The 27,326-nt window shown below is 37.6% G+C and overlaps 1 protein-coding gene across 2 annotated transcripts in view; it reads right to left on the bottom strand.

Annotated features, from left to right (window-relative positions):
• Positions 1–27,326, bottom strand: part of STK32B (serine/threonine kinase 32B) — a 157,517-nt gene that overhangs the window by 128,306 nt on the left and 1,885 nt on the right. For both annotated transcript variants that reach the window (XM_054632932.2, XM_054632931.2), the window contains exon 2: positions 85–140. In XM_054632932.2, coding sequence (XP_054488907.1) covers positions 85–140 — 56 coding nt within the window. The remainder of the gene's footprint in view (positions 1–84; positions 141–27,326) is intronic.

Raw genomic sequence — 27,326 nt, 5'->3', positions numbered from 1 at the left:
TATTCTTTTACCATAATCAAGATAGAAAAACACAAAGGTATTCCCTATTAGAGATTTAACTGCTAAAAATAAGTTGATTCTTACCTTTCCAAAACTCCCTTTCCCAATAGCCCGCAATATTTGAAAGTGGTCAAAGTTAACTGCAAAATAAAGGAGAGAAGAAAAGGAAAATAGTTTGTAGTGTGCTAAGTCAGAATCAGACATCAGATAAGAAAAGAAATTACAGTGTGTCCAACTAATGTCTTTTTACAATGTGGTATTCAATTTTTCCTCTTAAAACACCAAATATACTTAATAGCTAGCAAAAAAGAAGTTTGCTTTAAAATATGTTGCATTCATTTTGTTCATCAATTCATCTTGGACCAATGTCTTCAGTGCCCAGTATCTCCAAAGAGAAATATATCTCTGTCCTAACCAAGTAACAAGACAAAAGTTAGCATCTTACAGCCATTAGCAAAAATTGCTCAGTATTTTCCAGAAATATTAAGATCTATTAAAAGGACACTGAATAATTCAAGAAAGTAACACCCTCTACCTACAGATATGTAATAACATATGGTTAGAATTTTTACATTAGTCACTCTTCAAGATAATTCCCATATTTTGTTACAGTGATGGAAGATTACATACTTGATGAGGTAGTATGATCACCAAAGTCTTCCACCTTAATGCAATACATAATGCTAATATTGTAAGACTATTTCATAATTTTAGCATAAGTTTGTTTTGAGAGATTGCATTTTAGGTTGAAAGTGGAATGGATTTACTTGCACTTCAGGAAAACCTGATAGCACAGCCTGCTCTAGACACTGAAGTGCTTTGCTGGTAGGGTGAATGAGATTTCATTTCTCAGAAATGCCATTTTTATTAGTGTTACATGAGTTTAAACACAGCATGACCTTCAAATCTTCATTGGTATATCTGGTGGTTTTAAAAAAATTCCAGCATCCTGAACAAAATTGATGCAAAGTCACCGAAATACAAACACAACAATGTGTGATAGAGTTTTTACAGTCACTTCTCAGAAAAAATCACACTTAAGAGCTAAATTCAGTGAACCAGAGATGACAAGGTTCAGTGCAACATAACAGGACTCTTTTTTTAATTAAAACTTATGTTCCTGGCTTTGCCCATGGACCTTCATCTATGCACCTCTCATTGATGTAACAGTAACTAGCAAAATTGTGGAGACAGACCACCACTGGAAAAATCATAGAACCATACAATGGTTTGGGTTGGAAGGGACCTTAAGGATTATCTCATTCCAACCCTCCTGTCATGGGCAGGGCCACTTTTCCCTGAACTGGTTTCTCAAAGCCCCATCCAGCCTGGCCCTGAGCTCTCCAGGGATGGGGCAGCCACAGCCTCTCTGGGCAACCTGGGCCATGTCCACCCAAAAGTGTGGCAACAAGAACAAACACAACAAAAACGTGACACATCAAGATGAAGGAGAAAATTCTATAAAACTCATAATATAAATATTTGCCAAAAAAAGTTATCCATCTCAAGCTAAGCTCTGCATAGAAAGTTGAAAGGTTGATAGCTATCAGGCCTCTAAAACGGGTTAATATCTTACTTTCTCTGGTGCAATAATATCTCATTTACACTATTAACACCACAAAGAATTTGTTTATTTATGCTTGCTTATACTGCCTTCAAGGAAACATGGTTGCTCTTTTCATTAGTGCAGCATAGCAACCACCTTCCTGGTAATTGCTGGAGACAAATCAAGCCCAGAGCTGACAGGGCTGAGAGCAGCAGACTCTGTTCTGCAGGAAACAAAGATGGTGAATAAAGCAGCTTTAGAATTTGGATACTGAAATAAAAATGCATGACCTTGGAAAGGATTTACAACCTGATTGGAAATTGAAAATTGAGAAAAAAAATTTGAGCTGTATCCTGTGAGAATTGGGGCTGCCCAGATGTTTGAGAAGCAGGATTGTCTGCAAGCAACCTGCAGCTGGGGTCTCTGCTGAGAGATTTTACAGTGTAAAATCTCTTGTAGTTCTTGCTGGTCTGATGAACAAGATAGTCAGTTTTGCAAAACCCCCTTCCACATGAACTTACTTCCACTTAAATCCTGTGCCTACCACTCATCCCTCCCAAGTGCTGGGCTGTCTAAGATGACCCTTAATTTAGGTAGGAATTCAACACAGTGTAGAAAATATCCTAAACAACATGTGAATCTCATTAATTTCTTTGATGGGAAAAAATAATCCTAAAATTCAGCACAGCATGCTGGTGGTTTTTGTGTCACTCCTCTGTTTTCAAACTTTCTCATGTTTCTGCTTATTTTGTTAAGTATTTAACATGCACATTCGTTAAAAAAGCTTATTTTGAATTTGTTCTTTACCTTGCAGTCATTCAGCTGAGTCCAGTTGCCAAAACAAGTGAGAAATTGTAGAATCAGTCTGTAATTATCTCAATTTGAGTCAAGTCACATTTCAGTAATACTTGACTGTATTATATTCTGAGATCTGACATGTTTTGAAATACATCAGTTTGAAGAATGATTTTGTTTTTGTAAAACTAAGTTTAAGCATTTATCTGTAGCTATGTAAAGGATATTTTTTATTGTCCACATAACTTCTATTTCTCTGCACTTCCATCTTTCCTGTGTTTATTGCTCTGAATGACTAGAACAACTTAAATTTTTAATTAGATTATTTGTAAATTAGACTTCCATACAAATGAAATTATTAAATGAGGCACTAGAACATGGAGTTGAAGATGGATTACTAGTAAGCTAAATAAGTGGCTAAAAATCATAGATGCAACTAATTGATCAAATTTTCTCAATTGTTATGTTTAACTTGAAAAAAAGTGAGATATTACATTTTCATATCTTCATTAAGAAAAAAAAAAATTTTATAGCTAACAGTCCCATGAGCATTATTTAAATTAAGGTACAATTATTGTAATGCGTTTTTTGCAGGAGAAAATAAAGCCAATTTTAAATGACTGAGGAAATATGTAAACATGCCTGAGCCTGCATCTAAAATGAGCAAGGCTTGCAGCCACTGTGGCTCTCTGGAAAGGGATAATTCACTGAAGTGTGACAATTCAGTCTCTTTTGATCATTGAAACATACTCCCAACAGTGCAGATTCACAAACTGAGGAAGTTCCTGCTTTTTAATATTAGGACAGAATAAAAAGTGGGCTACCTTGCAGCTGAGACTATTTCACTGAGTTCACCAAATTCACTGAGTAACACTAAGGGCCTTCAAGCAACATTCCCATCTAGGACACAGCAGCACCTCCCTGATAGCAGTGAAGGGTTGAGCTAAGTTCACTGCCACCTTGGTACCACATTAGCCATACACCCCAGGTGTTTTCCTCAGAGGTTTTTAATCTCACACTCTCAAAATTTTGGGCTAATTTTGTTCATCTCAATCTTTTTTTCATGTTGAGTATGTGCTTTTTGTGTCTTTTCTGGTGAAAATTTGATGCCAAAGTATCACCACTTACTCTGAGAAGAATTACAGCTCATCATGACCTCTGTCATTTTCCAATGTTGAAAATACCATCAAGTTCAAACACTGCCATTTTCTCTGTGCAACAAGGACATCAGGAATATTAAATTCTTGTCCTCCAAAACATGGCCTGTCTTGTTCTTGTGGTGCCTGGTGTTGTAGCTAATGACATTTTTCTAGTACAAAGCCCCACTGAGATAATGGTATGGCTGGCAGAAGGACATTTTCTTCAGTGTCAGTAATATGACTATTACTTTTGAAAATAGCTTTCTTTACTCAAGAGAAAATAATTCAATTCTCAAGAGAATACTTTCTTTTACAGAGAAAAAAAATATTTTCCAACTCCTTGAGCACTTTCATTTTATTCCCACACCATACTTTGGAGGTCTTACACATTGTCTCAGAATTTGAGTATAAGAATATGAACTATTTTCAGAAAACAAAATTTGTTTGTATTGTCTTCAGGTAATTTTTCATGCAAGTAAACCCACAGTTAAACTTATTAACAACACCATGAGAGAGTTTATTTCCAGTTTTTTTGATTTCCATCAATTTGGAAAAATCAAGTATCATAATTTCCACTCCCTCATCTCCCACCTCCATCCCTTAAAACTTCTCCATTAATTCAAAACTAAGGAATATAGATAAACCAGATATTTTGCTAACTAAGAGAGAAAACAGATCAGCATTTATGACACCTGTTTCATGGTGTGGTATTAGAGCTATGGATGCCTGTTAATTTCAGCAATGTGTTGTACATATACATATAAATACTTTATTTTGTTTCTTTCCATTCAGTCATACTCAAATAAACCTTCAATTCATCCCTTTGCACAAATTCAACTCTCTATTAATGACTATTAATGCAAGCATACCTCACTTGGATTAGAATATTAGATATTTTCAAATTAGCCCCATGTAGAGCATTTTCCAGCAGTTTGATCTTGAACAAATAAGAGCCAGATAATGGCAACAGGATGCACAACTGAATTAAAGGTTTCATCCTGCTTGCCATGAAAAGCAAAAAAATGGGGTTCTAACTGTTTTAGATAATTGGTCAAATGTATTAGTGTACTCAAAAACTTTCAGGAATATCCAGGAGGATGGTGCTGTGGTTTGTGCCTGAGTTTTACACAGGAGCATCTCTGCTGCCACAGTCTTCTCATGTGACCTCAGGTGAGTGCTCCAAAATCTTCTGCTGCTCTCTGTAGAAAAATGAATTATTACATCTCCAGGCAGCTGTAAAATTAGGTATGGAAAGCACCTTGGAGCTCAGACACACAAGTAATTGGGAGAATAGTAAAAGCCAATTCAGGTAATAGTGATAAAAGCACCATGAAGACTGAAAGCCATTTTTAAAGCTTGAGGAGTCTACACCACTGTGGAAGCAGAGGTATAGAGATCAGAAAATTGATTCAAACCCCACACATGAGGTTGTGGCAGAGCTGAGAACAGAACCCAGTTTCCATTTCACACCACACCTTCTCTTGCATGTCCTACAAACTGCACAAGCCCTGATGGAGCAGATATTTGGTATCAAACTTTCTGGTGAAAGATAAAATACTTATTTCTTTCTCCACTGCTCCCTGAGGACAAAGTATACTTTGGAGGAAATATTCACATCACAGACTTGTGTTTTTACAACCACACTGCAAAAACACTGGATAGTTTTAGTGGAAATGTCTATTATTTTTTTAATCAGCGCTATCTACATAATGATATATGTTAAAACAATGAAGTATATGCATTCACCTCTGCTGCATTATTCACAAATACTATATTTACTTGAACCAAAAAAACCCAAAGTTACATCAGCAACACACCATTATGTATTGTGTGTCTGATTTATGATCTTACAAAGGAATATAAGATTTTGACCCTTTCACTTGCAGTTTTACTGTTCAAAATATTCTCATGTACAATATTTGTTCAAATGTAAATTACATTTAGCTAAAGAGGCAATATTGAGTGGATTCTAGGTTGAGCTGACATCTGTTTTCTCACTGCAGCTGAGGAATATTAATTGTATGTATATGTGATTAATCCAAATACACTCAATAACCATTACCTGAAAGAACTTTGTTTCTCCTAGAGAAAATATCCAACTGAATGTGGCCAAAGCACTGGCATGCACATGCTTTGCAGAATTAAAAATGAAGTAGGGGCCTTTCTGGAACAACTTGATAAGCTAAATTCAGACTCTTCTTCTCTGGTTGAGTCCAACTGATTTATTTGGACTGTCTGGGAGTAGCCAAAACCAGATATGAGCACTAAGGCATTAGGAGGTGTACAGTAAAGCCATATTTTTAACACCATGAGCTTTTCAACACATTGAGATTCATTCTCACTGATCTCAAGAGAAAACAGAAACAAGGAGATATGATGTGGCCACTAGCCAAGAAAACAGATTTTTTTTTAAGTCTGACCCCTGTCTTGCAGGGTTGGTTTAATGCTTCTTGTTTCTGTGAATCTGGAAAACAGAATAATAACTAAACCAAATTTCCTTCTAGATTTGGCCTGTATGGTTTGACCTGAGACTCATTGGATAGCTCTGCTGTTAGGGTTTCAAACTAGTTCTGCAGTCCTCTTTCCATGTCTGCCTACTTTTCAGATGCTCCAGCCTTTTCCAGGGAGGGCCACAGGCTGTGCTGACAGAACATCAGTAGATCCCAGCAGCTATCAGATCTTGTTAAAATTGTTGCTGTCCTTCCACACAAAACACATAGGATGAGTGACCAAGTATACACAGACATACATATTCAATACTACTAATAAAATCCCCTGCTTGAATGGACATAGATAGGAGAAACATGAACAGAGACTAAAAATTAAATTAAGGATCATAAAATGATTTGGGCAGTCATAAGGAGTCACATTCTATCATGCTCTGTTCATGATAAGAGCATTAGTGAAGAAAGACTCTGCTTAAATTAAGGAAGAAATGAATTTCTGCTGACAGAATGATAAAGCCAGGCATGCCTTTGAAGTGAAGGAAGAGTACAAATCTGCATAGCTCCACAGGTTTCTGAGTAAAATTGAACATTGCTATACATTATTTGACTGGGAAACTTACTAGTTAGATAGAGATACATGATCAAAAAGAACTTTAAGAGCAAGTTTTATCTCACTAATGATGAATCATGATGTTTCCAATCATATTTAGGGCCTTTGTATTTAAATTGCATTACAATGTCTCAATTCTTCATGATTAATAAGTGTTTTAGTCTCAATATAAATTAATTATGTTAATATGTTTTTATAATTATTCAGAATTTATTTGCAATTAGAAAGAATTTTAGATCATTGTATGCAAAACAGATTTTATTTAGAATTCAGCTAATTTTGTTTTGAACTGTACAATGCATTTGAGTCTGATCGTGTTTGCATACTTCACTTTCTTCAGTGGAAGTGAAACATTTCTGTACTGTCAAAAGACTTTCATTTCAGAGCTCTTGACTGATCCAAAGTGGCTTTTTCACAACAGCTCACTCTGTATTTTTTTCCCTTGTGAAGGCACCTGCAGGCTGGGATCTGAGGCTGCATCTCCCTGTCAGAGCTGTCCTGGGCATGGCCTGGGCTTTGCTCCCCTGGGCTGCTGGTGCTGGGCTGTGGGAGCTGTGAACAGGGGCTGGATCTGCATAAGGGATACAAGGATCAGATCCCAACACCTTTGAAGAAATGTCACATCACAGAAATGTAGTCCAGCTTTGAACTGGGCCAGAAGATCTGAAAAGGTAAACTTGAATTCCATTCAAACTTTCAAAACCAGTTTTGTTTTCCCAGCATAAGGCTTAATTTTTATCTGGGAAAGTAACAGCATTTGAATTTGGCAACAAGTTCAATTATCCATTAAAATTGTTTTCAGAGGAAAAGTCTGTTCAAAAGGAAAAAGAAAACAGGGTGACAGAGTTCTTATCTTCCATATATGTCACATTTAAACAAGACATAGGGGAAGTAACCTTTTCCCTTATTAAAATGGGGAGAAAATCTCAGTACCAGGGTGTTGGAAAAGCAGCAATGTGATTTTATTTATACCTCTCTTATTTCTATATTCTATAAATAAATAGCTGATACCATAGATAAAAGAGTGGGCTAAAGAACATCTGCTGTGATGCATTACAGACATTCTGATTTCCTTATGTCAATCCTCCTACAAGGCAGTACTTCACATGCAATTTAGTACACATTTGATGAAATTCACAGAATATTTAGACCATGCATGTTTTGTTCATCCAAAGCAGTGTCAGCATCATGGGGTTCTACACTGTAATTAGTGAAATCCACCTCACATCACATCATTAAAATGAGTGGGGTTTTCCCTAAATGGCTGGGAAATTTTCTGAATGTGTTAGTTAAAATGAATATTGGAAAGAACTAAAAGAGCCTTCCATTTTTCAAAATGCTATAAAAACAGACTGGAAGAATTTGGTGAATCAGCTAATAATTTGCACTGTTACAGAACAGGCATGTGTTGCCACAACCAGAAGTAAAATTGAAATTCTAAAGAAAATTAGCATTTGAAAGTAACCAAGCTGCTAAGTAAAAAAGATCTAAGTACTGATTTTCAAAACTCTTCTTCCTTTTTAATTCTGTAGAAGAACATAATTGTATTTCTAATGCTATTCTATAAAAGCTGCAAAAAAAAAAAAAAGACAAGATGAGATTTTGCATTCACAAGGAAACTGTGAGTCTTTGGTAAACAAGAATCTGTTTGAACCCAGGATCAAATGAAAATTTCTTTCCAGAGCTGCTTATTAAATAAGCCAATAAGCCAAATTAAAATGATACTGCCATTAAATACATCTATTCTGAAAAATGTATTAGGCAGCTACCTGAAGCCTGTCAAACAAAGTTTTCTCCTTGCGCAAGTAGAAGAGACTGCAAATTGTTACAGCTTTTCTCTGCAGGAAGTTTAAACTGAAACTCCTGAGTGCCATCCCACAATCTCCAGACTTTGCCTGGGAAACTGGAGGTCTATCACCAAACCAAAAATCAAGAAAAGACATCTGATGCTTTTAGGGATGTGGATGTCAGCATCTGTGAGCCACTGGGAGGATTTGTCTGCCAGCCACTGAAGTCAGGACAGAATCTTACAGCTATAGAATGCTGTAGGATTTTGTGGTATTCACATCCTCTGAACAGAGAGAGACATAATTCTCTCTCCCAGGATTTTTCCTGGGGAAGGCAGCACAGAGGGCAAAGAGAAAACAATTCTTATCTCCGTTTGCTGCTGCTGCTGTTTGGCACACGTGGAATGTGTTATGGGGATTGTTTACCAAAGGTGAGGCTTGTTTGGACTGATTGGCCAGCTGGGTCAGAGCTGGGTCGTGGCTGCCACCAGACAGTCACAGGGTTTTCTCCAGTATCTCTTTAGTGCAGTTACAGTATTGGATCAGTGTAATATAATGTAGCTAATAAAGCATTTCTTCAGCCTTCTGAAATCATGGAGTCAGAGCACGTTTTTCACCACGATGGGGCCGTCCTGCATCGATGGGTTTTGGTCTAAGAACACAATGATCAGTTTTGCCTAAAGTCTACAGAGAGGTTGCCCCTGGAAGCCCAGTGAAGGCTTCACCAGCAGCACCAGTGACTCCAGGGGCTGCAGTGATTGTTATCCTGTGGAAAAACAAAAGTTTCTTGTTCTGTAGAAGGTGTGGGGATGTTTAGCTGCTGCATTGCTCCACAAGAATTTTAGCACAGACAGGGTGAAATTGGCTGTTCTTTCTGAAGGATTGAGCACAAATAGGTGTTTACTAGCAAAGATTAGTTGTACTGATCAGAAGAGCTCTTGTGTCTGCATCTCTCTCCCATGGTGTTTCTGTAGATTAAAAAATAAAGTTATTTTTTTTATCTTTATGCCTCTTTAAAACTAGTCCAAATTTTTGCCGTAACAATTCCTCATTGGAGGTTTTAGTGTGCTGCCTCCATCTTCAGACAGGTTACTCTCTTTCAGAGGCATACAGCAGTACTCTCAGGTGGCTGGGGGGAAAATAAAGGAAATGAAAAGCCAATTCTTGCCTGTGATGGTTTGTGTGAGCAAATCCAGGAGGAGGTGAGGGAAAAAACTATTATGATAAATAAATAATCTCAGTCTGAAGGATACAAAGCAATATGAAAGTTCTGTTCCTATGAGTGACTTCAGCTTCAATGAAAGCAAACAGAAAGTTACCTAGTTTTGGAGTCTTTCTCATCATTTTGCTTTGTGCCTTGTTTCCATTTTCATCTTTTTTATTGGAGAAGGAATAGAAGGAACCACAAAATCAAAAGGTCTTCACTGATCTCAGTTGAAATGAAAAATTTCTGAGTACTGATTCATGATGATTTCTGCTTCACTATTACTGCTATCTGTGTCCATTTAGAGTGAGTGCATTTTTGATTTTTTTTCTGAAATGAGAACATTTGAAGAAATTCTCCTTTTCTATTTGCTTTTGGCTTTTCACAGGAAAGATTTCTATTTTCACACAGCATAATAATGACTGGAAGTAGAAAATATTTATATTTCCCACCATCAGAAATATATGCTTTGGGCCCTACACCACACCAAAGATCTCTCACAGTCCACCTCACTGTATTTTAGCCCTTTATGAACCTTTTCATGTGATGCTATGAAGGGAGCACATGACCATCCAGGAAAAGACTTGTTCTTTGGAAAACTGGCAAGAAAATGAGGCAATCAGAGAGACACCATGTCTGGCATGCTGCAGCAGCGAGAACAGAGGAGAGCACAAGCACATCCCTTTTGATGGCAGGATGGGTGTTTGGACTAGATTAATCTGATTGTGACACCCTGTGACACACCTGTGATGCTGCTTTGGTTACAAGTCTGGCTGCAAGGGCGCTGAAATGACATGGTCACCTCCACAGGGAAGGTATAATGCCTATCAGTACAGAATTTGTGTATTTTACTTTAACAGGAATTGCTTTTTATCAAAGTAGAAATCAAACTGATCCCTGCCATGTTAATATACACCAATTCTCCCTCACATGTAAGTGAGCACAGGCAATAAAGACAAATTTAAAACTATCTGCTAAGCATGTCTTTTGACTTTGATGGCAATTCCAGGAAGGCAACAAATTAATTTTCTGAAAATAAGTAAGAATGGTAGTAAACATCCTATGCCAGAAAAATTTAAGCGAATATAAAGTTCAATTGCTATTATTTGAAGGCAAAGTTAATCCTTAATGAATTTTAAATTGTTTCTTATTAATAAACAACAACAAAAAGGAGGTCAAATATTGCTGTCAGAGCTTGGCAGAAGATATAAGGAACATGAAATATGTGTTATCATGGCAAAAAGTCATCTGGACAATCTAGTAGGAATCAAGCCTAAATTCATAGCATGTCTTCATTGGCAGTGCAGTACAAAACAGGAAAGAATGACTGTCTGTGTAACGTCACCACTGATGATGTCAGCTGCAAAAAAATTAGCACAGGCAATGATGTGTTTTAATTGTCTTTTTTTGGGGGATAATGCAGGATCTTCAGAAATCCTGAGGATGATTAATGGTACAGGCAATTACCAAGGTGAAGCTCCCTTGACAAATACTTCAGATTTAAACCAGCAGCAGCTGAGATGGCTTAAAAGGAAAAAGAGACAAAATACAACAGAGGCAAGCATGAATGGAGGATAACACTGCAAAAAGTCAATTAAATTTATAATAATTCCTGTCCCAGGATGTCATCAATTGAAAGTCAAGTTCAGAAGGGGATAGAACTAGCATATAGTGAAGGCACAAATTGGGAAAGACTCAGACTGTGACTAAGAAGAGAGATCTGTGCAGAGCTGACCCTGTGCAGGGCAACCACTAATAACACTCTTTTAATATTACTTCCATGCCGGTGAAGGTGGAGGGTCACTGATCTGGTCAGTCTGATAATGTGATACCATGGACTGAGAATGAGAATTTGAATATTTGTGATAGGCTGTCAGCCCAGATGATCTTGATTGTGTGGGTCAGTTTGCTGTAATCCTTCAGAAACGTAATTTTAAAGCAGACCTTTATAACATCTCATTATCTTCTGTTATGATGTCTGGTTAAACATCTATAAATTGAGCTAAAAAAAAAAAAAAAACAGAACAATTGGACTTCAAATACATAGGCTTTTACTATTAGATTTAACAGAAAAGCAAAAGGAATTTGGAGTACCAAATCTATGACTCTTTTTCAGCAAAGAGCAAATAGCACTAGATTGTTGTGAAAAGCCTGTAGCAGCTGATCAGGGATTTTACACATTGGTGTATAACTCAGTGCTATGAAAAATTTCATGAGAGGTCAGATGTTCCTCTGGATGGACTGAAATAAGGTTAACAATCCTCACCTTTGCTAAATAACTAATATTGATGTCTGGAAATGACCAGAGCCTGGTTAACACTTTTCTGAAGTCAGAAAAGATTTGCTAGTAGTTGCAAGCAGCACACAGCATGGCAGGTATGTTCACTTCTTGTGCACAGGATTCAGTGTGACTGGTCACTGGAGCTGGCCAGTGAAAATGGCCACACCATTCTATGATTCCATGAAAGGACATGATTCTCTCTCTATTTAGGCTGGCACTGCAGCTAAGTGACATGAATAACTGGAATTATTAGGTTATAATAAGGTTTGATGCACTGGCCAACAGAGTCCATAGCCCTGACCTCACTGTCACACAGAAACAAACAGGATTTACTCAGGCAGTGTTAAATCTTCAGTATGACCAGAGGTTAGCTTGTCATAACAGAGCTCTTTTGGCTGCTTCTGTGTTCTGTTAGCATATAGCATTCAGGTAACCTATTTTCCAGTAGAAAGGTTTCTTTTCATTGACTCATTTGGCTCAGTGGAAAGTAATTGGAACTTCTCATCCATGTATCCTACTATAACCAGCAATTCACAAAATTTTACTATTATAAACCCACAAGAGTAAATTATTTTTTAGACCAGCAAAAGTGTCAATTAAAGATCCCTTTTTTTGCCATCAAAACAGTTTTGTTTTGTGACAGGACAGAGATTTGGTGCAGAGAAGCTGTTAACTTAGCAGCACCACTGGAAACATCAGAAGTCACCAAGGAACAGCTGGATTGATGTCCTGGCCCTTATCCCAGCCAGTGAATAGCAGGGAAGCCTCTGAGAGTCTCTGTGCTTTTCATAGCTCTTTCAAAAGACATTGACATTGAAACTAAGGAGAAAAGTTTCAGGACCTGCTCCAACATAAAATGTAAGACCCCTGTTAAGTGATAAAATGTAGCACCTTTTTTGTTGAGAAAAGAGATTCTGATCGACCCTGTTGTTCTCTTATGGATGAGCTGACAAAAACAATCTCTGAAATCATTGCAAGGAGAAATAGGTTGACAGGTATAAGCAGCAGAAAAGATACTCCTTGAGAAAATCTATTGCTACAATATAGAAAATCTAAATTTCCCTTTACTGTAATAGACTTCCCTGTGAGATCAGGATACACATAATGGACTATGAAGCATCTTTTTCAGCTGGAAAGTGGGAATATTCACCTCCCTGAGAGTTTCTATGAAAATAACCTCATTAATAACTGAACTGGAAGGCTCTCTGAGGGAAGTTGCTATGGGAATAAAATGTCAAATATCAGTGTACCAAACTGTTTTATCCTGCAATAAAATTTATCAGAATGATCCCCAGGTGAAGGAAAATTCTTTAAATTAAGTTAACAACAAAATCCTCAGTGAGACATCCATCAATCTTATCCATGCAAAGGTCTCTGTAATTCCAAACATGCCAGAAGAAGTGAATAAACCTCTTTTCTCTCTGCTCCTCAGGGCAGTGGCTCTGAAGGCATTGTTCTTGCAGATCAAAATGAGTCTTGGTGCTGTGTTAGTGGGAGGTTGGGGACCCATGTGAAGAAGATTTTACTCAAACACCTAGAGACAGTATGAGTTGTTCTCTTTTTCTTATGAATTCAGAACCCAAGACATGAGGAGTTTCTCTCTAGAGCTGAATATTGAAAAAATATCTCTTCTATTTTTAACCACAACTACAAATTAAACACTTGGGGTGGGTAAGGACACTAAAGATCAGAATTATTCCCATTTCTATTGGGATTGCCTCCCATTTAGTGATTTTACACCAAAACCATCACCGTGGGCTTCAAATAAGGGACACCAGTTGTGACTGGCAGCAGAAGTGTGCCTGGAGTGTCCCTGCCTGCTCCAGCTGCTGGGGCACATCCCAGCTACAGCCTGGGCCTGCCTGGGGGATCCAGCTGCAGGCAGTGGGGTTGCACAGCATTGGCTGTGGGTACAGTGGGGATTGGGAACAGGAAAAGCTGCTCCTCATCATGGAAAAATGCAGTATTTCATTAGATACACAGCACACCTAGTGAGTACATTGAAGGGCCAGATCTCCAGTAGAGGAGAATTAAAGAAAATTTCAAGTATTCCATTACTGGCTGACCACAGAGTAGCACCTCAGAGTCCAGCAGACACTAGATACCTCTTAAACTGGCCAGATTTCTATTGGCTGTTTAAATAAATGACACAACACACTTTTAAGAGGGCTGACCTCCTCCATTAATTCCATCTGTTAGCCTACCCATAGTTACACATCCTCTGCAGTTAAATTACTTTCACTATGTACTTCAGGGTCCAAGTTGCATTTTATTCGTAGGTGTTGCAAGTGTTTCAAGCTAAGTTATATTTCTTAGAAAAATAAAATCTATTTTAGAGGTGGAACCTCAAATCCCAGCCTCTGAGGTTGTAAAGGCACTGACCTGAACTCATCTTGGCAGTTCTGATTTTTAGAGTTATCTGGAGCCAGGAAGAGGCTTCTTTTTGATTCTAGCTAGGGTTCATAGTATTTCTCTGTGTGAATCATCTACTTGCATAAGAATCACTCCACCTTCTCTGCCATTTTGGAGGAAAGCAGGTCTCACAGAAGGTTTTTTTTTTTACCTATATGCTCCAGACTAAATTATTGTTGATCAAATATGATCAATTTTTTCCAGCTTCAGATGAAGTGATATCCTGCCCTATTAATCATCATTAACACCTTTGTGTACATCACTTTTTTGTGGTTGTTTCTATTCAGGGTGGTATAGAAAGGGTAGGGGAAAAAACTGATTATAACAGCTATATTTAATTCACAAAAACTTCCATAATTTCAGTGCAAGGCATATTTCTTCATCTCAGAGTTTACAGATAAATATAATAATAATTACCATTATAAATATAATATAATAATAATAAATATAATAATAATTACACATTCCATTTGATAATGGAAGGTGTAATTTTTCTATGGAGACAAAAAATGGGCTGACTGCTGTACATAAAATGACGATCTAACTGTAGAAGTTTTTTTACTTGGTGCTGATGATTTATTCTCTCATCATTGTGCTTCTTACCTCTGGGAAATCCTTGTACACTTATTTACAAGTTATTTATAAGTATGCCTATTTACACTCCACAAGCAATTACACCAAAGCTGTTAGGACTGTTCACTGAAGAAAATAGTAAATATGAATAAAGAAAGCAGGCACTTTATCTTATCTGCCCACTGCTAAGATAAGGAGTTGTCCTTGTTTCAGCTAGAATAGAGTTAATTTTCTTCTTTATATCTATTATAGTGTTGTTTATTATTATTGCTATCGTCATTATTATAATTTACTTTATTTCAATTATATTCTTATCTTAACCCACATGTTTTACCTTATTCTGATTCTCCTCTCTATCCAGCTGAGAAGGGGGGCACAGTGAGCAAGGAGGTGTGAGGTATTTTGTTGCCCTCTGAGATTAAAGCCACAACTGAAGTGAAATATTAAAGACTTCAAGCAAAGCACACATAGATACACTTGGGAAACAAACCAAATCCCCGTCAGGTGAGCTGGTACAGAGGTGACTAAGGAGAGGAGGAGGACTTCAGACCAGCCACAATTCCCAGGTTATGGCTGGGTGTTGGCATTAACAGCAGAAGGTCAGTAGACTCTAAGCTACAATTCAGATTTACCTCATATCATCCCACAGCAGGCAAAAATAAAACAATTCACTTGGCAAGCAAGGTGGGGAGCTGATAGATATTAATGTAGAGAACACAAGTTCTAATTTTAACCACAGAAGTTATTAGGTTCAAAGCACAAACAAATAGTGAGCTGCAGAGGATAAAATTGCTCAATGTAGCAGAAGGCTTAGTGCCTAAAACATTCAGTGGCACTAAATGTGCCATACCAGTTCTGTATAATCACAGAAATAGAACCTCAAATAAGTTTAATTATAGATGTTAGATGAAAATAATGAATATTGGTGACTCAGTTCTAGAGTTTCCTACTGCATACACTGGGTTTGTTTTGATGAGAGTAAAGTACATTTAAAAAATCTGTGTATATATAGAGAAAAAGAGGGAGAGAGAGAGAGATAGTCTCTAAAATATATGTGTATTTATATTATATTTTCTTAACTAGAATAAAGTAGCAAATCATGTCACAGAGCTTCTTCTGGCTATATATGAAAATAATATTAAACAACCTTGGCTTCTTCACAGTACAGAATGGAAAGCTTACAACATAGCAAAAAAATATTGTGGCTTTTTTTTTATTTACAGGTCATGAAAAGGACTGGAAATCGTATCATTAAAGACTAGAAGAAACATGTTGTATACAACAGTTGCCAGTAATCTTTCTTGGGTGATCTGCTGGGGTGTATTCTTCTTTTCCAAATTGGAATGCAGTGCTTCAGGAAGATCTTTACAATATCCAGGACATCCTGTCATTCAAAAACTTGTCATTGATCCACATATGTCTGTGGATCACAGGATGTGTATGAATATATGATGTTTCTGTATGATTATACAGAACTACCTGGCAGAGGAAGGTTAGAGGGCTGAGAGCAGCCTGCAATTACTCTCAAGTATTTGTATGCTCAGGGAAGCACTTAAAATTCTCTGCATCTCACAGGTGAGAAACCTGAATGCCACAATCTTTCCTCTGAAATGGACAGCTACAACAGAGAAAGGGCTGCCTTCTGTTATGGCATTTTAGAATCCATGACTGTGCTTCAGCCGACACCGCTGGGACAGACCGACGGCTCCTGGCTCGGGAGCATCAAGGACCTGAAGTCAAGGCAGCACTCAGCCTAAGTGCTTGAAACCACTGAAAACATGGTGTCTCTGCACTGCCACACACTACTCAAGCTTTTCTAAAGAGCAGACAGAACCTCTCCTCACTCCCAGAAAAGCCTTGTGAAAGCCATTCAGAGAGCAGATGTTGTCCCAGCAACAGCTGGAACTTGCCTCCAGTTGGATGAGCTGCCTCCCACAGCCACAGACAACACCTGTGAATCTGATGCCCAGTCCTTTTCCCAAACTATGATTGAAAAAAAAAAAAAAATAAACGAAAAAAAGGACAAGATAGACTGGATGATTGTAATTTTTTTTTTTTTTTCCTATTTTGAAGCTGCCCAGGCAACTTTATTGTAGCTGCTCTCTTCCCCTGTTATCAACAGAGAGCTCACTAAATCCAAAAGAAGAAGAAAAATGATTGCCCTGCTGAACATTTGGATCGACAGCAAGTGTTAACTACAGTATGACTCCTTTCCAGCAAAATTGCACAGCACTTAGTGCTGACAATTTTGTTCAATAAAGGTCAATAAATCCTTCCAGAAAGTCTTTCAATACTGAGATTTTTATGGAGAATTTCACACTAAAAATATTTCTCTTTCTAAAGTACTTTTCATCTGCTATTATTATTTGCACCATATGAAAACCTCTAGTTTAATAACTTAGCTCAAAAACTTGAGCAAGAGATCTCAAAGGCATGTCACTGGGCAGGAAAAGATGTGGCAATAAGGGTATAATTGGCATGCAGTTACTGAAAAATCACATTAAAAGGCAGGGCAAAGAAGAATCTCATGAATCTGCATAAAACTTCTGGCTAATCTGTTCCTCGTGTTATGTCCAAACCAATCTCAATAAAAGCTAACTTGGTTTTACAGCAATTCCCCACTCATAAGATTGTATTTCTGTAGTTTCAACATACTAAAACAGTCTAAAATGATCTGGGCTTAAGAGAATGACTTTTCCTACTTCTCAAAGTGATCTTTTGATGATCTCTTGTTGTTTGACTTCAAGCTCAGTGTAGCAGTTCACAGTCCTTAAGATGTGGTATTACCCCAAAAGCATTTGCAGGCTTTACAGCTTGGAAAAAGATTTATCTAAACCTCACCCCAAAAGGCACAAAATCAATCTTCCTAACATAATGTGAAAGCAGTCCAGGGGGAAGTGGAAGATAGTTTCAGAAAGGTGTGAAGGACACTCAGGAGGCTGACAGTGGTTTTGTGATTATATTGCGTCTTGGTTTCAACAAGGTAGCTAAGAACAGTTCTCATTGCTCAGCAAGGGAGGTGGAACAATCTCAAAAGGAAATAATAATTACTGGAAGGATTAACTCAGTTTGCATTTTTATATCTTAAATAAGGAACAGAAGGTGTTCCCTTATCGCTCCAAAAATAGGAAAAAGAAGGAAAGTATTTTTTGTCCACTGCAGCAGATTGCCTTGTAGTGTATTTATCTTACTAAATGCAACACCCTCTCACACAGAACAGTGTTAACAATAGAATGATGAAATCACTGCTCTTTTATTCAGGGTCATACCAAGCAAAAAAGTGACAGGGCAGAAAAGTACATCAGGCGTAGAACTTACCTAAATGTTTCTAAATTTCAAAGAATTAGAATTGGTATTTATTTCTTAAAGAGAAAGAAAGAAAGAAAGAAAGAAAGAAAGAAAGAAAGAAAGAAAGAAAGAAAGAAAGAAAGAAAGAAAGAAAGAAAGAAAGAAAGAAAGAAAGAAAGAAAGAAAGAAAGAAAGAAAGAAAGAAAGAAAGAAAGAAAATGAGAAAGAAAGTGGGAATAAACACAAAATCAATAAAATATTAACAGATAGAAGGTAAAAGTACTGATTTAATTCATCATTTGAGTCAGATAAACAAACTCTAGGGTAGATTTCATGAATATATCTAAACCAGCTTTTTTCCAAATAGACCAAGATAGAAAAAGTTTAGTGAAATATAAACCAGAAAGTTTCATATTATGTTGTTATATTAAAATGAAAATATTCATGGAAATATAAAATTTGGGAAATAAATTTCAGATTCATCAGCCATGTTCAGTTATCATTAGAGCCTCAAAAACCTGTTTAAATAAGCTGCCACCAACCCTGGTAAAGCTTTCTAAGAAGCATCCTTCAATTTAAAAGGAAAATATCTCTGTTTTAATTACAGGATGAATGAAACTTAGGTGTCTACATTGTATTTAATGCCCATATCAGAAAATACAATACAACATTTCTAAGAACAAAAGCATTACAGTGTTTGATACTTTTGTGTCAAGACCTGTGACAGCAATCATAGAAAAAGGGTGTAGGAGAAAAACTGATTATAAAGGATCTTCCATTAGTTGTAGCAGAAATAAATCATATGCAAAACTGGAAGAAGAACCTTGAGATACTACCAGTAAAATAAACTGAAACCAAAGAATCAGAAAATATTTTTTATGTTGGAAAAGGTATTTAAGATCTTTAAGCCCAACCATAAACCTAACACTGCCAAGTCCACCACTAAACCATGTCCATAAGGCCCCAATCTCCTGTAAGCTTTCCTTGCCAAGTTGGAAAATACAGAAAGCTGATAGTCTTTAGAAGAGAGGTGATGAACTAAGAAGACTTCTACAAACACCTTTTTGCAGAGTTCCAGTTTCCAGTGATTAAAACCAGATCTGTCCATGACTTCACAAATCCTAGCCTTTCCATTCAGACTGTTTCATTTCCTTATTAAAATACAGGTTGATGAGAGTCAAAGTGGATATTAAGGAGTTAAAGATGAGGTCAAACTGAGCATGTGAGAGACAGCTGCGTGTAAATAGGTCTTCTAATTATTGGAGTGGAAAATAAGTTATTTAGGAGCAAAAGGAAAGAAGGCCTCATTTCTGTGATACAAAGTACAACCCTACTCATACCCTTGTTGATGGATATTTGAGGTGAATGCTGACTGCCTAAGGGAATGTACCAATGTATAACATTCAGGTTTTCTTGAGGACAAGCTGAACACACGTCACATGCGGTGCTTTCATTCTATTTGCCAGATTTTAGTAAGTGAGGAATCTGAAAGGGAAAGCCTGGTAGTACTCACCAGTGAACAGATGCCTTCTTTCTCTCTTTCCTCCAGAAATGTGTTTTTTATAAAGGTACAGTACTGTAGTTTAGTACATAAATAGTATGTATTGGCCTACCTATAAAACTGTACTGTATACGTGTAATGTAGAATTTAAACAGTATAATGTTAATTTCTAAGGCTCTAAAATGAAATACAAGGATGTTCCATCAAATACTGTATTAAGAGAATCAGTTCTAAGTCCTGATATTTATGCTCAACATCCTCTTGTACCGAGAAGGTGGAGGCATCTCGGGCCCCATCAGTGCTCATCTGCAGATACAATATGGTTTGAACATACATTTCTGATAAAGAAAATAGTTTCCTGAGATCAAGTGCAGCCAAATAAAAACCAGTGTTATTCTTCAAAACATTTAATGTATTAGACACTGTAGCCTAGAAAGTAAACCAGCTTTGTTCTTCTTTAACCGCAGGGGAAAAAAAAAGACATTTGCCTGTTATTTTTTTCTAAGACCCTGTATTTGCTACTCATGCTGGATTTTGATTGAGTCCAAGGAAACTCAGAGTATGATTTAGTTAAGAAAATAACTTTTATTGATCTCTTCATTTTTTCATGTTTATATAATAATAATCTTTTTTCCTGTTGCAGGGAAGCTTACATATACACACATACACAGTGTTCAAAAGTACAACAGCAAATCAGGAACAGTTCAACATAGGCCTACATTAGGCAGTAAGTAATGTCATTCATGGTAATCAATTTAACTAGCTCCTGAAACTAAGTGGAACTGTGCTCAAGAGAGATCACACCCTCTGATGTGCACACTGTTCACCATGCTGCTCTTCCCCCTCCAAAAGGTCCAGGCTTTTCCTGCTGAGTTTGGTGGGTGTCCTGTACCTCTTGTTCCTTCTCCTCACATGTTTTACCCTGACAGGATGCTGTGGAGCTCCTCTACCAGATTGAACTAGAAGTTTTCCTTTTTAATTGAATACTATCTAAGAATTCTTACTTTGTATTGATTGATCTCAGTAGCAACCTTTTCTCTTCCACACCTCTCCCATCAGCTCACTCTGGCTACGTCAAAATGTTGTGAAGCCACCAAAATAACTTGACATTCTTTCCTCTATCCCACCCTTCAGTGCTTAGTCACAGGTGTCACTGCCCACCAGGTTTTGCTTCAGGATGGTTTCACCTTCTACCTTCTCAAGCTGGCTTTTTTAATGGGAAATGTAGAAAAGAGTGAGTCTTGTGCTTGGCCAACAAAACCCTGCCTTCTTTGGATTTATGCCCACATTCAGAAAATACTGTACAAAGACAGTTCTGGTGAGGCAGCTCTCTGAGGATCTATGAACAAGACCATAATTCCTTACCATGTTTCTTTCCCAAAGATTTTCTTGGCCATTTTCTAATTCAGCCAGGTACAACATTTGATTCTAGGCTAAACTCCATTCATTGGACAGTATGGTACCTAAGGTTCACAAAAAGCCCCCTAGTAGGTACTGCTGGCCTTGTAACCTACATTCACACATCCACATCAAGGAACTCTTTCACTTTCATGTCCAGGGCTCAGTGTCTGTCCCACTGCAGCCAGGTGGGGTGAAGTTGCTCTGTTCCCCCTTGTTCTGTCAGAAGCTGTCAGATCTTTTGGACTCTACTGGAAGTGAAGCCAATATTGAGTAGTAGAGTCAGTTTAATATCTCTGTACATTTGAAAACCATTTGTCCTGGGATAAAACCAAACATTACTTCTCAGATTGCCACCCCTTCCACCATTCAGCTTTTCAAGGAACACAGCTCTCTGAAAGTCTGCTCTTTGGCACAGAAAACAACAGCAGCACAGCTGAAGGAGCAAAGCCTTTTCACTTCAAGCAACAGCTGTGGACAGGGATGGGAGACAATGTCTGAATTTGTGAAGGAAGGATTGTAAAAGCAATGGTGTTGAGATTGAGACAATAATCTTGTTTTCTGAGTTTATTTCACAATCCAATTTTTCCTTAATCTTGAATAGGACTCTCTAAGTTTACCTTGATCAATGCTTGGTTAACTTTGAACTTTATACTTACTTACTCACAAAAAGCCTATCTTGATATCCAGGCACACCACACAACACATATTGCAACAAGGGTAAATGTTACCTCTCCTGAGCACTTCCTCAATAAGAAGCCAACAAGAAATTCCTTCACACTCTTAGAGTTAGGTGTCATGCCAACCACTTCTGCAAACTTTGGAAGTCTGCAAAAGCAGCAGCAATGACATCCATGGTGCCTTTGTTTAAGATGGAGGTCCTGACAAGGATGTTTCCGTTGAAGAACTAAATCTTGGAAATGTAGTAAATATTGTTAGGAAGGATCTTGAAAATTTATCTGGACCATCTCTAAGATGATATTGCTGGCAGAGATTTTGTTGAATCTGGATGATGTAAAGTTAACTACAACTGACAAATACTTTAGCTGTCCCTGGAAAGGATCTTTGTTCTAACCCTGACAGTGTGAGGTAAATCTGATATTGCACAACCTTTTTAGGATATTCAAATGGAACAGAGATGCAGCTCATTTGAGATAGCAAGAAGCTAAGATGAAAGTGCCAGATTCATCTTTAGAGTTCCCTGTAAAAAAGGTAAACTGATATAGTATTAAACTTCACCTCCAATTATCATTTAGTGCCTGAAGAGGTCCACATTATTTGTGTGCATTGTACCAAAGCCCAGGTCGAGAAGATAAGAGCTGATGGTGATTGCAATATCACAATATTCCTTCTGAACCTCCTTGGACACAGACCATGTAAGCTGTCAACAACAGTTTGGCATTTGGTACCTCTGTGGCTACCTGAAATTATCATATTTTTCTGTGCTCTCCTTTCTGTCTCTATTCTCCCACTGTCTCATATTATGCTGTAAGTGTAATCTCAGCACTGATCTATTTTGCTCTGTGATTGTACAGACACTGGTATTAGGGTTTCTGAAGTTTTTCACAACACATAATGATGAATTACTGTCTAAAGTTCAATAAATGCAAAACAAAATTGTATAAAATTCAACATGGTCATAAAACAAAGTATTAAAAAATCCAGTGGTCTGTATCTAATCTATCCAAAATACTGATATTCAGCATAAAATAATGTCTTCGACAGCTGTGGTTTTCAACAGAACTGCCTTTGAGCAGTTTTTAAACCACATTATGGTATTCTTATCCAATTCAGTTCTAAAGGGAACTGGAATATTCATCTTTGCAAGGGAAAAAATAAAATGCAATGTAACACACCACAGAACTTTCATGAAGAAATAAAAATCCAGCAGAAATATTGATCCCACATGATGTTTGCTGCTCTCTCTAGCAGAAGGTATTTAGGTTCCAACCCTTTATTTAACTGTTCTTTAGGGCTGCATCTTATGAAACAAGTAGTTTGAAAAGAGTGTGTTATTATCCTCATGATCTGAGTGTTGTGCAGCAGCTCTGTGCCTGCCTCAGACACTGTCCATTACAGCTGTGTGCCAGCAGGATGAGGAGCACCATCAGATCACTGACAATAACTGGACACTGCATACTCTGTTTCAATCTGACTCACTTTGACATCTAACCATTGCTGTAAATTGGTTCCAAGTAAAACTCTTGTTTGTCATTTTTCCCTATGTCACTTTATGGTTCTTCAGCTTTTACTGCACTTATACATAAATTCAGCCATTATGCTCAGAATTTAGCTACCTGAATCCATACCAATTTCAGGCGTTTTTCTTAGGCTCTTTATCTGGGTTTTAGGCTTTTAGTACAAGTCTTTGCAGCAGCTGGCCATTTAATAATGATGTTTTCTGACACTCACCAACAATTTTAAATCCTTCATTTAAGCTGAAGGCTTTTCTGCAGAGGAGAGGTAGAAATCAATTTTAAATTACAACTTCAAATTGGAAGTTTAGCTCCAGAGGATGGATGCTATATTCTCTAGTACATAAGATTTCCATTGAGCTCTGCAGTTGTGGCAGTGCAGCAGAACAAAGCCTGGTGGCTCAGGCAGGGAAGTGGGACTTGAGCACTTCCTTGAAGTGGATAAATAAGCACTACAGAGAATCAGGTTCTGGCCATGGAGAATAAGCCAAGGCTGTGCCTCATTCCCACAGACAAGACCACACTCCTGAGGCACAGCCTGTCACAATGACCTGCACAGAGGGGTGCTCCAGCTCTGCAGCTTCAGGATGCTCAGTGGAAGGTTCTCTGGAAATACGCATTTACCTTAAATTTAAAGTCATGTACACCAAAACCAAAACCAAGCTCTTTAAAAGTTCAGTATACTTATTTCTAAAAGTAACTGTAGCAAAGCTGATTTTTTTTAAGCCCCAGATAATCAAATACAACTGCCATATCACTTGGCAGGACCAGCTTCTAGCTTCTAACACTTTGTTTCTTATCCTTTCCTCTGTATCTTCCACCACAATGTAGGCAAATACATTATTCTTGCTTGATAGTAGTAATATCTCTCCTGAGTCAGCTCTTTTCTAAATTACTCTTTTTGACTATTTAATTTTCACACTTTGAATATGATTGAAATTTTAGCTGAACACAGTCAAGCAAATCCAGCATGAAAGACACTCTTTACAGTTACTAGGTTATTGCTAATATATCCATTACTTGTGATATTTACTGAGAATTTGCAAGGAGAATTTACCAATGGTGAATATTAGCCTTACACTTCTATTGCCATTCTTGTGAGAATATTGTTGTTTTTGAAGAGTTGAACATGAGGAAAAATTTACTTCTTTGCTCTCCTGGTAGTAGCACTGGATATACATATTCAGGAGAAGGTAGTTGTTATGGGAATAGGAAATATTCAAGGCAAAGAGAACCAGGTTCCTTTGCTTCAGTGGTATTAACCAAAGAAAACCTGTTTTCCTTTTACCTGAATTGACTGCACAATTTGTGTAGTACCTTGCTTAAAGCGCCTCTCGTATGTTTGAAAAAATTTTATAGTTCCACACCATCTAAGGGTCTTGCTTTGGTAAGGGGTAGTGATGTTGCACAACACCAGATGTAGTTCTCTATCCAACCTATACAGCAATAAAAATCAAGAAATGAAACATGTTTTTCTATATCTTTAGGCAGAGTACAAGGTCTAGGCAAACAAAGGGCTCTGTTCCCTGGATTATTCCTAGCTGTTGTTGTGCCTTAACCTAGGCTAAGAAGAGAAAATTAGATAAATACAACATGGTTTTACCAGAAGCTTTTTGCACATGAGTAACCAGACATTTTTCTTTGATGACAAACTTATTTTGCAGATAATAGAGTTGGCTTAAATTTAATTTTTCTCAGTTTCAGTGGAATGAGATGTAAGAAAATACAAGCAAAGCTGAATAAAGTGAGGATAAACTGACAAAAGGCAAGGTGGGCAGCTGTGCTGGTTTTGGCTGGAATAGAGTTAATTTTCTTCAGAGCAGCAAGTGTGGGGCTGTGTTTGGGCTTTGTGCTGGAAACAGAGCTCAGGGATATTTTAGCTATTGCTGAGCAGCCCTTCCACAGAGCCAGGGCCTTTCCTGTCCATCATCCCACCCCAGCAGTGAGGAGGCTGGGGCTGCACAAGGAGCTGGGAGGGGACACAGCCAGGACAGCTGACCCAGGGATATCCCACACCATATCCCACATCCCACACCATATCCCACACCCTATGGCTTCATGCTCAGTATGTAAAGTTGGATGGTGAAGGAAGGGGGAAACATTCAGTGTAGTGTCATTTGTCACCATCACACGTGATGGGCCCTGCTCTCCTGGCTATGGCTGAGCACTGCCTGCCCCTGGGAAGCAGTGAATAAATTCCTTGTTTTGCACTGTTTGGGTGCACAGCTTTTGCTGTCCCTATTAAACTGTCTTTATCTCCACCCATGTAACTTTTGTTCTTCTGATTCTCTCCCTCATCCCGCCTGGGGGGAGTGAGCAAGTGGCTGTGAGGGGCTGAGTGAGTTACTGCTTGGGTTAAACCATGGCAGTAACAAAGGAAAAAATATCATTTAGAAAAGGGAAATATGAGGCTGGCAGGGGTTAAAAGCAAAGAAGATTAAATCTGGATACGATCCAGCTGAATACTCACACAAGTGTTCAGTGGTCTATATAACTGACATGGTCAGTGTGGTCATAATTTAAAACATTGTATTAAAAAGAATCAGACTGTTGCAAGGAAAGAAGTAAGTGCTCATCTTTGAGACTATGAATAATAGAAGTGGACCAAAATTCAGTCCTCCAAAAGGCCATGTACATAGGAACACCAAATCTTCTCATGTGGATCGGAGTTCATCAGTGGAAATTACTGAGCAGGGCACTGACCCCAGGGTGACAGAACTATTCACATGGTATGTCCATGAAAAGGGCATATGTAATTATAGACTGTGCTAGAACTTCCAGTAGAGAACAGGATGTATTCTTTCCAACACATGGTCCTGGGGAAAACTCAGCTACAATTCTGTGTATAATTTGGGTTATCTGTGTGAAACCAAGACAGGTTCAAATCCAGACAGATGCAGGGCACAGGAAATGAGAAAGCAGTAGAAATAATAGAAAAATAGAAAAGGTTTCCCTGCAAATCAAGGAGTGAGAGGGGACATTTTTGCTCTTTATCAAAGCCCCAGAATAATCCTGGAGGGGGAGAGCATTTTAAACTAACAAAAACTTGAATTAAACACAAATTTTAAGTAGGTTAAGAAACCCAGTCATGAAAACAGATGTTTCTAACCATTCAAAGAGTGAAGTTCTGGAAGAACCTTCTAATAAAAATGTAACACAGAGAACTAATGTAGCTGGTAAAAATGGTATGCATTACTGCCTTTAAAAAGATTAGTGTATGATAATGATGTGTTGTAGTGGCTGTAATAACTGGGAACTAACAGCATGTAGCTCAGGCTTCTGGTTCTATAGAATATTTTTTCTATTGCCCTGAGCATGGAGGGGAGTCTACATTCAGCTTTTAGATTCATTTTTAGATCTACTCAGGGGATCAACACCTCATCAGAAAGCAGGAGGTAACTCTGAAACAGAAACCCTATAAGCTTGTCAGGCAGCACCTGGGTGCTCTTCATACACTATTTCCATATATTTATTTATTAACTAATGCACTGAGTAAGTAACTTTTTTCTATGATTTCCAGAGTGATGATAAATGGCTTTAAACCTTTACTTCCAAAATTCATGTTTTATTCCATAATCATCATAAACATGCATGGATATAAAATGGCAATACTTTTTTTCTGTTCATTTTTATAATTTTAAGAGGCAGCTGTGACATTATACACAATACACTAAATAGATTAGTTTCTAATATTCCTACATCTTCATACACAACTTACCTATTCCAGTTCTCTATGAATTGATTGTTATTCTTGAGCAATTATATCATCTCAAGAAACAAATCCACTTTCTCTTGTTATACTTTTCATTAGCTTTTTTTTTTAATTATATATTGAGTCCAATGTTGTGGGAAATGGTGACTTTTATAGCTACTAGTGGGAATATGAAAAAGCAGCTTCATTTTGCATTAAATTCTGTTAGATACATTTTCAAAGAGGAGATATTTCCCCATATTGTTTGGGTACTTGGGAAAATGCCATCCTGAATAATATTTTGTAAGTACTATTGGAAATTGGTTATTGTTTCAAAAGTAATGGACTCTTCTGAACTAGATGGTTGTGCCAAGCAAAAAATATTAAGAGGAATAAAGGATTATGTTAGCAACATTCATAATGGGGAAAACCACCTCAGAACAAAACAAAACCATGCAA

Source organism: Agelaius phoeniceus, chromosome 4 (genome assembly GCF_051311805.1).
Source record: "Agelaius phoeniceus isolate bAgePho1 chromosome 4, bAgePho1.hap1, whole genome shotgun sequence".
In the NCBI taxonomy this organism is placed as follows: Eukaryota; Metazoa; Chordata; class Aves; order Passeriformes; family Icteridae; genus Agelaius; species Agelaius phoeniceus.
This window is presented reverse-complemented; position numbering and strand designations above follow the sequence as displayed.